Source organism: Vipera berus (assembly GCF_964194415.1).
Source record: "Vipera berus genome assembly, chromosome: 14".
Lineage (NCBI taxonomy): Eukaryota > Metazoa > Chordata > Lepidosauria > Squamata > Viperidae > Vipera > Vipera berus.
This window is the reverse complement of record NC_138217.1, coordinates 2,607,437-2,621,706: the sequence shown is the minus strand read 5'-3', so window position 1 is coordinate 2,621,706 and position 14,270 is coordinate 2,607,437. Positions and strand designations below refer to the sequence as shown.

Genomic DNA, 14,270 nt, shown 5'->3' with positions numbered 1-14,270 from the left:
GCTGTTACCTTCCCACCGGAGTGGTCCCTATTTTTCTACTTGCATTTTTACGTGCTTTCGAACTGCTAGGTGGGCAGAAGCTGGGACGAGTAACAGGCGCTCACTCTGTTACGCGGCACTCGGGATTCGACCCGCCAAACTGCCGACCTTCTGATCGACAAGCTGAGCATCCTAACCCACTGAGCCACCGCGTCCCTTATTATTATTATTATAGGACAAATGAAGAGCCTCAAATTCTTGTATGAAAAACTAAATATATAACGAAGGAGGGAACCCCAATTAATAGTTGTTCATGCAAAAGGATCTTGGTATCTTCTTAGGCTGCATCAACAGAAATACAGTGTCAACATCAGAGTACAGAAAAGCAGAGTTGGAAGGAACCTTGGAGGTTTTCTAGTCCAACCCCCTGCTCAAGCAAGAGAACCGGTACCAAATGGCCATCCAATCTCCTATTAAAAGGCTACAATTTTAAGTCAGTTTTTCTTTCTGTTATCCATTGACTAGACTGCTCTAGAACATTAAATTCTATTCTGGGCATTTTTTTTGAGAAGGGCACTCGAATTATTTTGGAAAACAAGTCTACAAGAGGCATACAAAACCAAATGGATGGGGAATGTTTGGAGACACCAGGCAGTGTCTGGAGAAGAAAAGACTAAAGAGAAATACAATCACTGTCTTCAAGTCTCTGAAAATCTGCCACAGACAAGGTGCAGAAGTAATATTCAGAGTTGCCCAGAATACAAGACAAGAAACAAGGTGTTTCAACTGCAAGGGAGTAGATTTTAATATGAACCTCAAGACGACCATCCTAACCTTAAGAGTTGTTTAACAATGGAATGGGCTGCCTTGAGAGCTGGTGGACTTTCTTTTGCTGGAGCTGTTTCAACATAGGCCAGCAGGCCATCTCCTGACAATGCTGTAAGAGCAGGTTACCGCTTGGACAGCCGGTTGAAGTAAATGATCTCGAAGGCCCCACCAGCCCTGATGCTCTATCATTCTACAATAGTATGTTTATTAAAAGGTGATGCTTCAATCAAAGTGCTGAGAGCAGCTTTCTACTCATTTTTCATTTTCATTTCATTTATTGGATTTTTATACCGCCCTTCTCCTGGAGGACTCAGGGCGGTGAACAGGGCATATAAATAGGATTACAAAAGTTAAAAAAAGATTAAATAAATTGCCCAGTTAAAACAATCAATGTAAAAACCCATAAAAACCCTGACATTCCCCCATCAGGCCAGGCCAGCTTGTTCGAACAGATGGGTCTTTAACCCGCGACGGAAGGAGCGGAGATCCGGCGCCATCCAGAGCTCCACCGGCAGTTGATTCCATAAAGCCGGGGCGCCCACAGAGAAGGCCCTCCCCCTGGGGGCCACCAGCCGACATTCTCTGACCGGAGGCACCCTGAGGAGGCCCTCTCTGTGGGAACGCACAGGGCGGAGGGGAGTTGACGCCGGCAGCAGGTGGTCTCCGAGGTATTCTGGACCCATGCCATGTAAGGACTTGAAAACCATCACCAAAACCTTGAACCTCACCCGGAAGACAACTGGTAACCAATGCAGCTCGCGGAGCAAAGGTATAACATGGGAGTACCGGGAAACTCCCAAGACAACTCTCGCGGCCACATTCTGTACCAGTTGGAGCCTCCGAGTGGTCTTCAAGGGAAGCCCCATGTAGAGAGCATTGCAGTAGTCCAGACGAGAGGTCACGAGCGCATGAGTGACCGTGCACAGGGCATCCCGGTCCAGATAGGGCCGCAACTGACGCACCAGGCAAACCTGGGCGAAAGCCCCCCTAGTCACGGCCACTATATGATCTTCTAAAGTAAGCCGTGAGTCTAGGAGGACTCCCAGGTTGCGAGCCCTATCCACGGGGGGTAAAAACTCACCCCCCATAGAAAGAAGTGGAATATTTCGAATGTCCCGGGATGCCGGGATGCACAGCCACTCAGTCTTGTCGGGGTTGAGCTGAAGTCTGTTCCTCCCCATCCAGACCCGAACCGCCTCCAGGCAACGGGACATCACAGCGAGGGCATCACTGGGGTGGTTTGGGGTAGAAATGAAAAGTTGGGTATCATCAGCATATTGATGATACCCAACTCCAAAACCACGAATGATCTCACCCAGCGGTTTCATGTAGATGTTACACAGGAGAGGCGAGAGGACCGATCCCTGAGGAACTCCACAAACGAGAGCCCTTGGGGTCAACCTCTGCCCCCCTGCCAACACTGACTGCGAGCGTCCCAGGAGATAGGAGGAGAACCACTGAAAAACTGTGCCTCCCACTCCCAATCCCCTGAGACGCCGCAGCAGGATACCATGGTCGATGGTATCGAAAGCCGCTGAGAGGTCTAATAGGACTAGGACAGAGGAATGTCCTCTGTCCCGGGCCCTCCAGAGATCATTCACCAGTGCGACCAATGCCGTCTCCGTGCTGTACCCGGGCCTGAAGCCCGATTGGGACGGGTCGAGATAATCCGCTTCATCCAGAACCAGAGGAAGTTGATGCGCCACCACACTCTCAACAACCTTCGCAAGAAAGCGAAGGTTGGAGACTGGACGAAAGTTGTTTAAAACAGCTGGGTCCAAGGCAGGCTTCTTGAGGAGAGGTCTCACCACCGCCTCCTTCAAGACGGCGGGGAAATTACCCTCACTCAAAGAAGCAGATATAACTGCCTGGAACCAGCCTCATGTCCTCTCCCTAGCTGCATAAGCCAGCCAGGAAGGGCACGGGTCCAATAAACATGTGGAGGAGCTCAACCTCCCCATAATCCTGTCCACACCCAATGCTTGTGGTACCAAGTATGTACAGGCCCTACAGGCTTCATCACACCATGCAGGTATTAGATGAGGTACAAGTGTACAATAAAACAGCAGTATTTGCAGAGGGAAACAGTGGGTAGCTCTCAGTGCCTGAAATTGTTAATTCTCTGATGGAAGAACCAACTGAAGAACTGGCAAAGAACCAACCCCCAAAGGAACACTGAAGTATGCTATGCAAAAGGCCACTGATTATTTGATCAGGACGCTATACCACAAGAACTACCAAACTATTTGCTATAAAGACAATTTTACTAGTTAGCTGAGATATGGCAGACGAGGGATGAAGAACTGTCTTTCCACGGTGCCCGCTTGTTCCTTATGCTGGGCCCAGAGGAGAGAGAGGAGACTCTCTGGAGGTGATTCTGATCACTGGACATCACCAGGATACAACTTGCACCCAGGTTCAAGTCAGAATTAACCCTGTTTGGAACACAAAGTCACCAAACGCTTGGGGTAGTGCAGAAGTATAGAGGATAAGATGCCACGTTTCCCAAATTTCTGCAAGCTCAGCTGTGGCTTTTCCTGCCCTGAAAATGCAGGCCTGCTTCATCTTTCTATTCTGAAAATGAAGAATGCAAACACAGCGACCTTTGCCTGTAGGGGCCGGAAGGGAACTTTCTGCACTCTGAAAGGTGACTGGAGCGGAGGCGACGCTGGCTGTCCCTCTGCATCTAGTCATCCAGGGGTTCTGCCCTTAGTCAATATTAGAAGTGTTTCAGATTAAAAATACCCTTTTCTTGAAGTCTGCAAGTGTTTGAGTTCAGAGCAGCACGTCTCAGACGTGAAACAGGTCTGTCTCTGAAATACTCTCAGAATGAGACAGGCAACCGTTTCCTGCTTGAAAGAGCTGAATTGGGGCATTTCAGGTTTGAAATAGGTTGCATTCAAAGCACCTGCCTATCTCTAGATTGGAGTTTCTCAACCTCGGCAACTTTAAGGTGTGTGGACTTCAACACTCGCCCAGAATTCCCCGGCCTGCACTGGGAATTAAAGTCCACATATCTTAAAAGTTGTTGAGGTTGAGAAATACTGATCTAGGTGACCCATCAAACCTAAGGTAGAACAAACAAGCCAAAGAAGTGAAGGCACCTCTGTGCAACGATTCTGAAGTTCTTTGAGCCCAAGGAGGTGGGCTAATGCCTCCTTAAGTAACACCAGCTGCCTGCAATTAGTGCAGGTTCGCATCCCACCAGGCTCAAGGTTGACTCAGCCTTCCATCCTTCCGAGGTAGGTAAAATGAGGACCCAGATTGTTGGGGGCAATAAGCTGACTTTGTAATAATGCCGCTTGGGGAGTGTGTGAAAGCCCTAACAAGCAGGCATATACATAGAATGAAGGCTACTGCTAAGCTTGTAAGCCGCCCTGAGTCTTCGGAGAAGGGCGGGATATAAATGTAATAAAAATAAAATAAATAAATAAATTCCAATTCAGGAAGGAAAGCTGTGTAAAAATGCTCCCTTCCCCAAGAGGGGCGAGGCCTCTGGGGGAGAATTCGGGAAGAAGGCCTGGCTCTTCTCAAGCGACCCAGTCTGCATCTTCTGCACTTACCATCCATGAGGAGCCAATGCCCAGTTAAGACCCAGATAAGGACCAGCATCACAGAGAGCGAGAAGGAGAGCAGCTCGGCAGCAGTGAAGCGTCCACAGCATCCAAAGGAAATCCTGGAAAATACGGCCACAGGTTTAAGGTCCTCTCAACGAAAGAAAACACCCCCCAACTCCCACTGCAGTGCACTCCAAGGGCACCAGAGCACGAGAAAAGTCAGTCCTCCGAAAAGCACTAAAGGGAACCCCAAAAGCTCTCTTCAGATCAGCCATTAGACTTCTGCCTTTCAGGAGGTGTCCGTGTAACAGAAGGCGTGTAATAAATACGACAGCAAAAGGGCACCGTTCCTACGTTCTAAAGCAAAAGCCCGGCAACAGGGCCACGGCCGGGAGGTTGGGGACGATGGGGCGGTATCTATGTCGAAGTGCTGTTGCTGTCCGAGGCAAATAAGGACGGTCCCCATTAGCTGTGCAGATGAGGAGAGGATGCTCAACGGCTGCTAGCGGGCATTCCTGTGAAAGGGGGCTGGCTCCGTGTGCTGCCAAAGGAAAGGGCCTCTCAAAGATGCCAGCCTTGAGCCCTTTTCTCTTGGGGGAATGCTTGTCGTTTTAGAAGCAGGGCCGGAGAATCTGTCATGCATCCCCCACTGCAGGATGATCTTCTGTCTGCTATTTATTAAGATTTTTATCTCGGCTTTGTTATCTTTATTAAACAACTCAAAGCAAACAGGTCTAAGACTCCGTCCTCCTCCTATTTTCTCCACGGCGGGTTGTGGGTTAGGCTGAGAATGTGAACGGCCAAAGATCACCCAGCTGGCTTTTTCTACTTTTAAAATGATTATTTATTCTTTCTATTTCTATTCACGAAGAGCACCATTTCAGAGGAGAGCGTGGATCAAACCGAGCAACTTTCCCACGGCCCTGCCCAAACTGAAAAGCCAATGCTAAAGGATGGTGTAGAACTTCAGCAGTTCTTCTCCCCCTAAAGGCAAGGCAGCCAACCGAAGACGGCCCATCGCAAGGGAAGGGTCTGCTTGTGAAATGGCGGTGGGGGTGGGCAGAAGATGGGCTTTTGGATCGTGGCCCGACACAGCTGAGTATGCCTCCCGGGCCTTGTTCATCTTTTCCCCCTGGACTCCAGGAAGTTCCTTCTCCTTCAAGCGAGGCCTTTGGTGTCTGGCCATTTTTATTCGAGTAGTTAACAATTTTTACTGATGCTGTTATATTGTAATTGTTTTATAAAAATGTTTTTACAAGACAGTGTTGTGGGATTGGGGCAGCACGACTGACAGACAGATGTTTGTTTCAGTACTGATAAAGGAGAGTATTTGTAGCTCAGGGTTGGAAGGAGGGGTCTTGTGGTCTGAGCTCAGTTCTTTCCTCGCAGCCATTTTATTACCCAAACCATGCAACCTCATCAGTGCTAGCAAGGAGGGGGTCTGCTCTCAGCTGACGTTCTAGTGGCTTCTTCCCATGTCGGTGTGGGTGAGGGTGGTCTTAGAAAGTCTTTGGGTGGGTTGTTCACTGTTGGCTCTTTTGGCAGTTTCTTGGTTGGGGTATTGTTTACTTCTTGATTGTTGGTCTGACATTAATCTGGGGGTCAATCGATGCTCATCTGGGCACTGATTGCTGGTGGGGAGGGGTTCAGGTCTTTTTGTCTAGGATGGTCACGGTTAACGTCAAGTTGACGTTGCCTACTTTGGGTAATGAAACGTCTGGAAGAAAACAACCCAGCTCGGAGAGCAACAAGGACCCCATGGTCCTTCCTTCTTTCCTTCTTTCTTTCCTTCTTTCTTTATTTTCCTTCCTTCCTCCCTCCCTCCCTACTCTCCATAAATTCCACTTCCTTCTAGCACTGATGATGTTGCCTACTTTGGGTAATGAAACGTCTGGAAGAAAACAACCCAGCTCAGAGAGCAACAAGGGCCCCTTGTTTCAGGATTATCTGCGCACCAGCAGCGTCCCACATTGCCAGGGGAAAGGAGGTTTGGGTTTTCTTGTCTGACGCCCAAAAAGACCGCCCGTGGTCCCTGCTCTGCATGCACGAAAAGCCCCTGCAGAATTCATCGCTAAGATATTTCACTACCAGTGCAACAGGATCTCTTAATGACACAGAAGACGAGCAAACGTCCTTCTTACTTGTTTTGAGGTGAACAAGGTCGTGTTAAATACTGGCACATTGGGAGCAGGAGGAAAGCAAAGGCTATTGTTGCAAGGACTGCAGAGAAAGAGAAAGAGGGGGGGGAAATGCCATTACTGGGGGGAAAAAATCCATGAAAAGCAGACATCCATAATTAACTCAAGACAATTTTGTTTTTAGAGTCCTGGGTTTTTTTTTTGAGGAACAATATCGGTACCCTCGGGGCTTCAGACCCATGAAACAAATACTTTCTGAAATGGAGCAGCATACGTCACGTTTGGCAGAAGACAAAAAGCCTTGTGCAGTATATCAGAGTCTGTCTTTTTGTGACTGGCCCCAAGTTTCAGCCCACAGACCCGGGGTGACTAAGACGCAACCGGGAAAGTTTAGCAACATCATCAGCACATTTTGATTCTAATCTTCCAAGTTCTTCTGCACAGCTCCACTGAAAGAAATAGGCACCTGGGGCTCTTGCGGAGTTTCTAACTGCTTAAATATAGTTTTGGAAAAGGAATCTCCAGTGCATTAAGTTGTACTGCTATGTGTTTCATTATAGCTGCTTTAGTCTACAGGTTTATGCCCACCCTTCAATTTCATGGTGGTTTACAAAAAAAATTACTACAGTAAAAAGGTAAAACAGAATCAGAGCAATGTATAAGAAGCAGCATAAAAAACATCAGATTTATAATAAACACAAAATGATCTTAAAAATAGCAGAAATAGGTGAGACCAGGCATCTGCCAAGGGGGTGAGGAGGGGGGTGCATGGCAGCATCACAGCTTTGTTAAGTATTTCCAAAAATCAAGCAAAAATCAAGGCTTGATAGACTCATTGTGCCCAAATCATTTATGCTGCAACTCACTTCTGGTCATGCTGGCTGGGGCTGACAAAGTAAATATGTTTGTTCAGCCCTCTTGGATACACACACAAGGCTGACTAGACTTTTGGCAACTATTAGACCAGGTTTTTCAGACTGTTCCTTGGAACCCCAAGTTTCTGTGAGAGGTTCAGGGTGAAAAAAGCGTAGTTTTGCCAACAAACCTGGGGACTCAGAATCCATCAAGTGGTTGGTTTGACGGTTGTTGCCGAGGGGTGGGTGGGTGGGTGGGTGGAGGCTTATTGGGTTTGGTATTGGGATTTTATTTCTGTAAGCTGTCTAAAGTCATCGTGAGTTGGGAAGCCATGTATGTGGGGGAAAAATAAAAATAAAATAAAATAAATAAAATAAAAGAGCCTTGGTGGAGCAGTGGGCTAATGCCTCCTGAAGTAACACCAGCTGCCTGCAATTAGTGCAGGTTCGAGTCCCACCAGGCTCAAGGTTGACTCAGCCTTCCATCCTTCCGAGGTAGGTAAAATGAGGACCCAGATTGTTGGGGGCAATTAAGCTGACTTTGTAATAATGCCGCTTGGGGGGGGGAAGCCCTAATAAGCAGGCATATACATAGAATGAAGGCTATTGCTAAGCACATTGATTTGTGCTTTAGATTGTAAGCCGCTAAGCTTGTAAACCAATAAAATAAAATAAAATAAAATAAAATAATAAAATAAAATAAAATAAAAAATAATAAAATAAAATAAAATAAAATAAAATAAAAAATAATAAAATAAAATAAAATAAAATAAAATAAAATAAAATAAAATAAATAAATAAAATAAATAAAATAAAATAAAATAAAATAAAATAAAATAAAATAATAAAATAATAAAATAAAATAAAATAAAATTTTATCAAATCAACCAAATACGTTTCCTCAAATGCAGCCAATTTCTATCACTAGCACTGCATTTCTTGATGAGGGCTTCCAGTTTACAGCTCACAGCTTCTGGATCATGAAAAGCTGGGAAACTGCTCCTTCAGACAACCAGCCTCACCTGCTGTGCATATTGTAAAAACCACCTGTACCGAGTCAAAGAAGAAGAACATGACCAGGAGAGACACGGATGCCCCAATGGGCAGGAAAAGTGCCTGGGTTGAATCAATGGTCTGGATACCTGCAGGGTAACAGGAGGAAAGGCAACCATTATTTGAAGTCCCACAAGAGGCACAACTACAAGGGCATCAGCCTAGATCCTCTTGATGCCACACAAACAAATAAAGCTAAAGTGACAAACTCGATATGCATATTGTTAAAAGGCAAATAGGAAACATTCAGAAAAGGATGGAAATAAGAAATATAATACAGATAGTCCTTGACTTATGGCCACCATCAAGAGCAGAAATTCAATGTGGTTGTTAGGGGACACCTCACGTGACCGGACCCAATTTTATGGCTGTTTTCCTAAATTTCATTTATGGTGACCATTTTCACGATGAAGTGAATCGCTGGGATCATTAAGCAAATCCGGCTTTGTCAATTGACAATTGTCAATTAATCCAGCCTGAGAAGGTTTTATTCATTTTGAAGTTCCTGATTATTTTTATTCTAAATCTGTTAATTGTTAATACTGTAGTTTCAATTTTATTTAAAATTCTAATCACTAAAAACGCTCACAGTCCAATAGGAGACAGTTCAATACTTTGCACTAACCTATTTATATACCACCACCATCTCTTAAACCAGGAGTCCCCAATCCCCAGTCTGTGGACCGGCACTGGGCCACGGAATGCCAGAAACGGGCTGTGCAAAGAAGCAGGATGCAGGCAGCACCCAAAAACATGCACTCTCCAGTCCACGGAAAAACCTTTCTCCACTGAACCAGTTCCTGGTGCCCAAAAGGTTGGGGGCCACTGCCTTAAACTAAAATTATTAAAACTGGAATGAACCCCAGTACATTTCATAGGCCTTTCTTCGAAGTAACAATGCATTGTATTGTATTACTTGTAGCTTCCCAGATCAGGGTAATGTTCTTGAAAACATTTCACCTATATTTTATAGACAATTGAACTGCTACGTCAAAATGAAATAACCGTTATTAACATACATTAGAAATGCATAATTTTAGACTGACTGTATTAGTGCTAGGCGAATGTAATTGTTAGCAGGAAAGGTAGCAAAAGATTTATAAAACCTTGATATTGTTCTACATGTCTAGTTCATGCAAGGTAACCCGAATGGGCTAAATTTCATTTTAATTCCTCCACCTGCTCCTAAAATGTGTTATTTATTATAGGTGGGCCCAACCATGCAGTCATTTTTACTGTCTAGACCAGGGGTAGGCAACCTTGGCTCTTTTATGACTCGTGGACTTCAACTCCCAGAATTCCTAAGCCAGCTGGCTCAGGAATTCTGGGAGTTGAAGTCCACGAGTCATAAAAGAGCCAAGGTTGCCTACCCCTGGTCTAGACCACCAACGAGGGGAAACAGAGGACAAAACTGGACAAACCAGTTACTCTCCCCACAGGACTAAGCAATAAGCTTTCACTGACTTCACTCTGCCGGATGGCTTAACTCAGTCTGGGTCCTCCTAAAAACATCTCATCAGGCGCTTCTGGGACTCACCGGCATTCTGGTTGTTTCTGCCGATGCTGAAGCTTACACATCGTGTGATCACCTCTCTGACTTTTATTTGGTGTGTGTCATTGTTGCCTCCCTTTTATTGCCTTCCCCTTTTCACAAAGCAGCTCATTTTTGTACCTTGCATATGCCAGCAAAGAAACATTCAACTGTGTTCTGTGTTTCTCACTTTGGGCAAAAAAAATATAATCTGGAGTCCTTTCCTTTTTATGCACTTTTTGTAGAACTGGGCGACACGGAAAGCTCCTTGAAGACGGGCCGGGGCCCTCCTAACCCAGCTGAAAATACCTGGGGGGAGCCTAACCTTAATTCCTATCGGGAAAGCCCCACCCCTTTCCATTAACAGAAGATTTTTAAACATCCCAGTTCTGCAGAAAGGGCCTCAGTCCCATTTCTTTCAGCAGGGCTACCCTGAAAGCTGGATTGGCCGACTGTGGGAAGTGGCCAGTGCTAGTCGCAGTCTACCCCCCCCCCAAAAAAAAGTAGCGTAGTTATCTCTGCTGAAAGCTGGCCTTTGAGGAAGCATCTTACTGTTATTGGTGCTGCTGCCATTGAAGGGCCCAGCCGAGCTGTTGCTGTCCTTTTCCTTGTCTTGATTCTCAAAGTCCATGTTCAGGGACCTGCAGAGGAGGAGCACATGCAAAATATCTGTTTTACGTCTATCTGGAAGGGCCATAACTTCGGTGTCCTTAAATGGAATATCAGTGCGATCAAAACATGGGGGGTTTTTTTATTTGTACCTACTTTTTGGTAGAATTTTCCTTTTTTTTTTTAAATAAATGAATCTTTATTTACATTTCGTGTTAAAAACACACCATGCACCAACAAAGACAAAAAAACCATTTACAATATACAAAAAACGAAGAAATCAAAAAATTGAAAACCATTTCAAAAATTTCACATATCTACTTCTAAACTAACAATTATATTCCACTCATTAAGTCTCTTATAACCATTCAACTCCAAAGCTTATTCATTAACAAAGACTATATCACTTCATTTTTGACCAACCTCCAAGCCACCCTCATTTCTTTAATCTTTTATCCATCCAAATATACCATTTATTCCATGATAGAAATGCTGGTGTCTCTTCTTTACCCTTCAACTTCTTGGTCAATGTGTCTGCTTCTGCACATTTTCCAAGCACCTTACACCAATTGTAAACGTATTAACAAAAATCAATTATGCAGAAAATTACAAAATTCTAGCAATGTAAATGCTAGCAATCACAGAATCAATTTCGATTTTCAGATTTAGTTAGGATCAGCTGTACATTCCGAGGGAGATCATTCTGCAGCTGAGCAACACTAATAAAAAATATACTTCTTCTCAGGACACTTGCAAGACAATCTCATCTCAGATGGTGAGACACAACCTCTTCACAGATAATGGAATTCCAGAAGATTTTCAACAGATCTAGTGCCCACCTATCTAGACTCACCGGACTCTAGTATCTGAAGAGACATCTGAAGTTAGTCTTAAATATTTGGCCAAGTCAATGCCCTTATATGCACACAGTTGAATTTTACTACTAAACTGGAGTTTATAATTAAGATTTAGTATAAAATCAAATTTTAACTGGGGTTTTATTTTCAGGGATAATTTAATCTTTTAATTCTCTTTTAACTTTGTATTTTATATTGATGTGATTTTAAAATGCCCTGTAAACCGCCCTGAGTCCTTCGGGAAAGGGCGGTATATAAATCTAATAAAATCTAAATCTAAATCTAAAATCTAAATTAGACAGCCATTGTATTTGATCTTCTCTAAAGCTTTGCTGGCTGAGGAATTCTGAGAGTTAAAGTCACAAGTCTTAAAGCTGGCAAGGCTGGAGACCCCTGCTCTAAAGTATCATGAAGATAAAAGATGCTGACAGAGTTGATGCCTTATCAATGTCTCTGAAGTGGTTCACAGACTTGAATTTCAAGCAGCTCCCCCAGCCCTATTCTTCTTCAGCCCCATGCAAGGAACAGGGGCAGAGTTCCTTTCCCTGGTCACTACCTGTTCCATTGCAATGGTTTCCCAGTACTTGGGAGATCTATTACAGGGAGCCCTTGACTTACAACCATTCATTTAGTGACTTAGAAATGCTGAAACGGCACCAAAATTGACTTACAAGCAGTACATGCACTTATGACCATCACAGCCATCCCATAACATGATGAAAATTGGGGCACTTGGCAATGAGCATGTATTTATGACCTTTGCAGCGTTCTGGGGTTATGTGATCACCATTTGAGACCTTCCCAGATAGCTTGCGACAAGCAAAGTCATTGGGGAAGCCAGGTTAGCTTATTGACTGTCCGGAAACTGCCAGCTAGGCTAGAAGAGGAGAGTCAAGAATGGACTTAGCTTAGAGTCCTTATGCAGCTGGCAAAGGCATAAGCCTGTCCTCTCCCAAGATTGTTGTTAGCTGCAAAGTCATGTCCAACCCATCGCGACCCTATGGACAACGTTCCTCCAGGCCTTCCTGTCTTCTACCATCTTCTGGAGTCCATTTAAGCTCACGCCTACTGCTTCAGTGACTCCATCCAGCCACCTCATTCTCTGTCATCCCCTTCTTCTATTGCCCTCAATCTTTCCCAGCATTAGGCTCTTCTCCAGTGAGTCCTTCCTTCTCATTAGGTGGCCAAAGTATTTGAGTTTCAGCTTCAGGATCTGGCCTTCTAAAGAGCAGTCAGGGTTGATTTCCTCTAGGACTGACCCGTTTGATCGCCTTGCAGTCCAAGGGACTCGCAGGAGTCTTCTCCAGCACCATAGTTCAAAGGCTTCAATTCTTTGGCACTCAGCCTTTCTTATGGTCCAGCTTTCACAGCCATACATTGCAACTGGGAAGACCATAGCCTTGAATATATGCACTTTTGTTGGCAGGGTGATGTCTCTGCTTTTTAGTGTGCTGTCTAGATTTGCCATGGCTTTCCTCCCCAGGAGCAAGCGTCTTTTAATTTCTTGGCTGCAGTCCCCGTCTGCGGTGATCTTGGAGCCCAGGAAAATAAAATTTGTCACTACCTCCATTTCTTCCCCATCTATTTGCCAGGAATTGAGAGGGCCGGATGCCATGATCTTGGTTTTCTTAATGTTAAGTTTGAACCCAACTTTCTCACTCTCCTTCTTCACCCACAACAAAAGGCTCTTTAGTTCTTCACTTTCTGCCATTAGAGTGGTATCATCTGCATATCTTAGGTCGTTGATATTTCTCCCGGCAATCTTAATTCCAACTTTTGATTCATCTTGCCCTGCCTTTCTCATGATGTGCTCTGCATATAAGTTAAATAGGCAGGGCGACAGTATACAGCCTTGCCGGACTCCTTCCCAATTTTGAACCAATCAGTGGCTCTGTGTCCAGTTCTCACTGTTGCTTCTTGACCCGCATATGTTTCTCAAGAGACAAATAAGATGGTCTGGTACTCCCATCTCTTTCAGAACTTGCCCCAGTTTGTTGTGATCCACACAATCAAATGCTTTAGCATAGTCAATGAAGCAGAAGTAGATGTTTTTCTGGAACTCCCTAGCTTTCTCCGTGATCCAGTGTATGTTGGCAATTTGATCTCTAGTTCCTCTGCCTCTTTGAAATCCTGCCTGTACTTCTGGTAGTTCTCGATCCACATACTGCTGGAGTCTAGCTTGTAGATTAGCCACCCAAAATTGCCTCAAACTGCAAGATGGGTAACATATAAATTGATTGATTGAATAGATGGATGAATCCACGAAGCTTTTTATCTGGTTGTTCCCAGGGAAAGACAAGCATCCTGGGGAGATTCTTGTAACTTAGGAACAATAAAGTTGCTTACTTTAGCTATTTAGCTCTGGTTGCTTGCATCTGACATTGACTGCATGTTTCACTTAACAATTACAGTAAAACTGCTATAAAATCAGGTGTAACTCATTGAATGACTGCATTATTTAGTGACAGAAGTTCAATTGTGGTTAAGTTGAGGACTACCTGTATTTCCTCCTTACATTTTTTCATTTCTTTCAGTTGAAAGAAGGGAGATGGTAAGAACTTATTTCCTGGTCTTGCTTTGAATTCTAGGACGTAGCCCAATCCAGCACCCGTCTTTCTTTGCAAGTAAGGTCTTACTTGTATCCCAATGCTGTGGGCAACTATCCAACTTGAGTGGTGATGATATCAATTTGGAACTTCAAATATTACTTCACTCTCTTCAAAGGAGGAAAGAAACATAATGCCTAGAACTACAGGAAGCAGCATCTGCTCTTAAAACATAGAACATGGAATAACAGAGTTGGAAGGGACCTTGGAGGTCTTCTAGTCCAACCCCCTGCTCAAGCAGGAGACCCTATGTCAATT

General features: G+C 44.5%; 1 protein-coding gene across 1 annotated transcript in view; it reads right to left on the bottom strand.

The window, feature by feature from the left end:
• Positions 1 to 14,270, bottom strand: part of SPPL3 (signal peptide peptidase like 3) — a 111,019-nt gene that overhangs the window by 23,252 nt on the left and 73,497 nt on the right. The window contains exons 3-6 of the mRNA XM_081339141.1: positions 10,493 to 10,581; positions 8,379 to 8,498; positions 6,506 to 6,584; positions 4,371 to 4,483 (exon numbers count right to left, since the gene is read on the bottom strand). Of these exons, the coding sequence (XP_081195267.1) occupies positions 4,371 to 4,483; positions 6,506 to 6,584; positions 8,379 to 8,498; positions 10,493 to 10,581 (401 nt within the window). The remainder of the gene's footprint in view (positions 1 to 4,370; positions 4,484 to 6,505; positions 6,585 to 8,378; positions 8,499 to 10,492; positions 10,582 to 14,270) is intronic.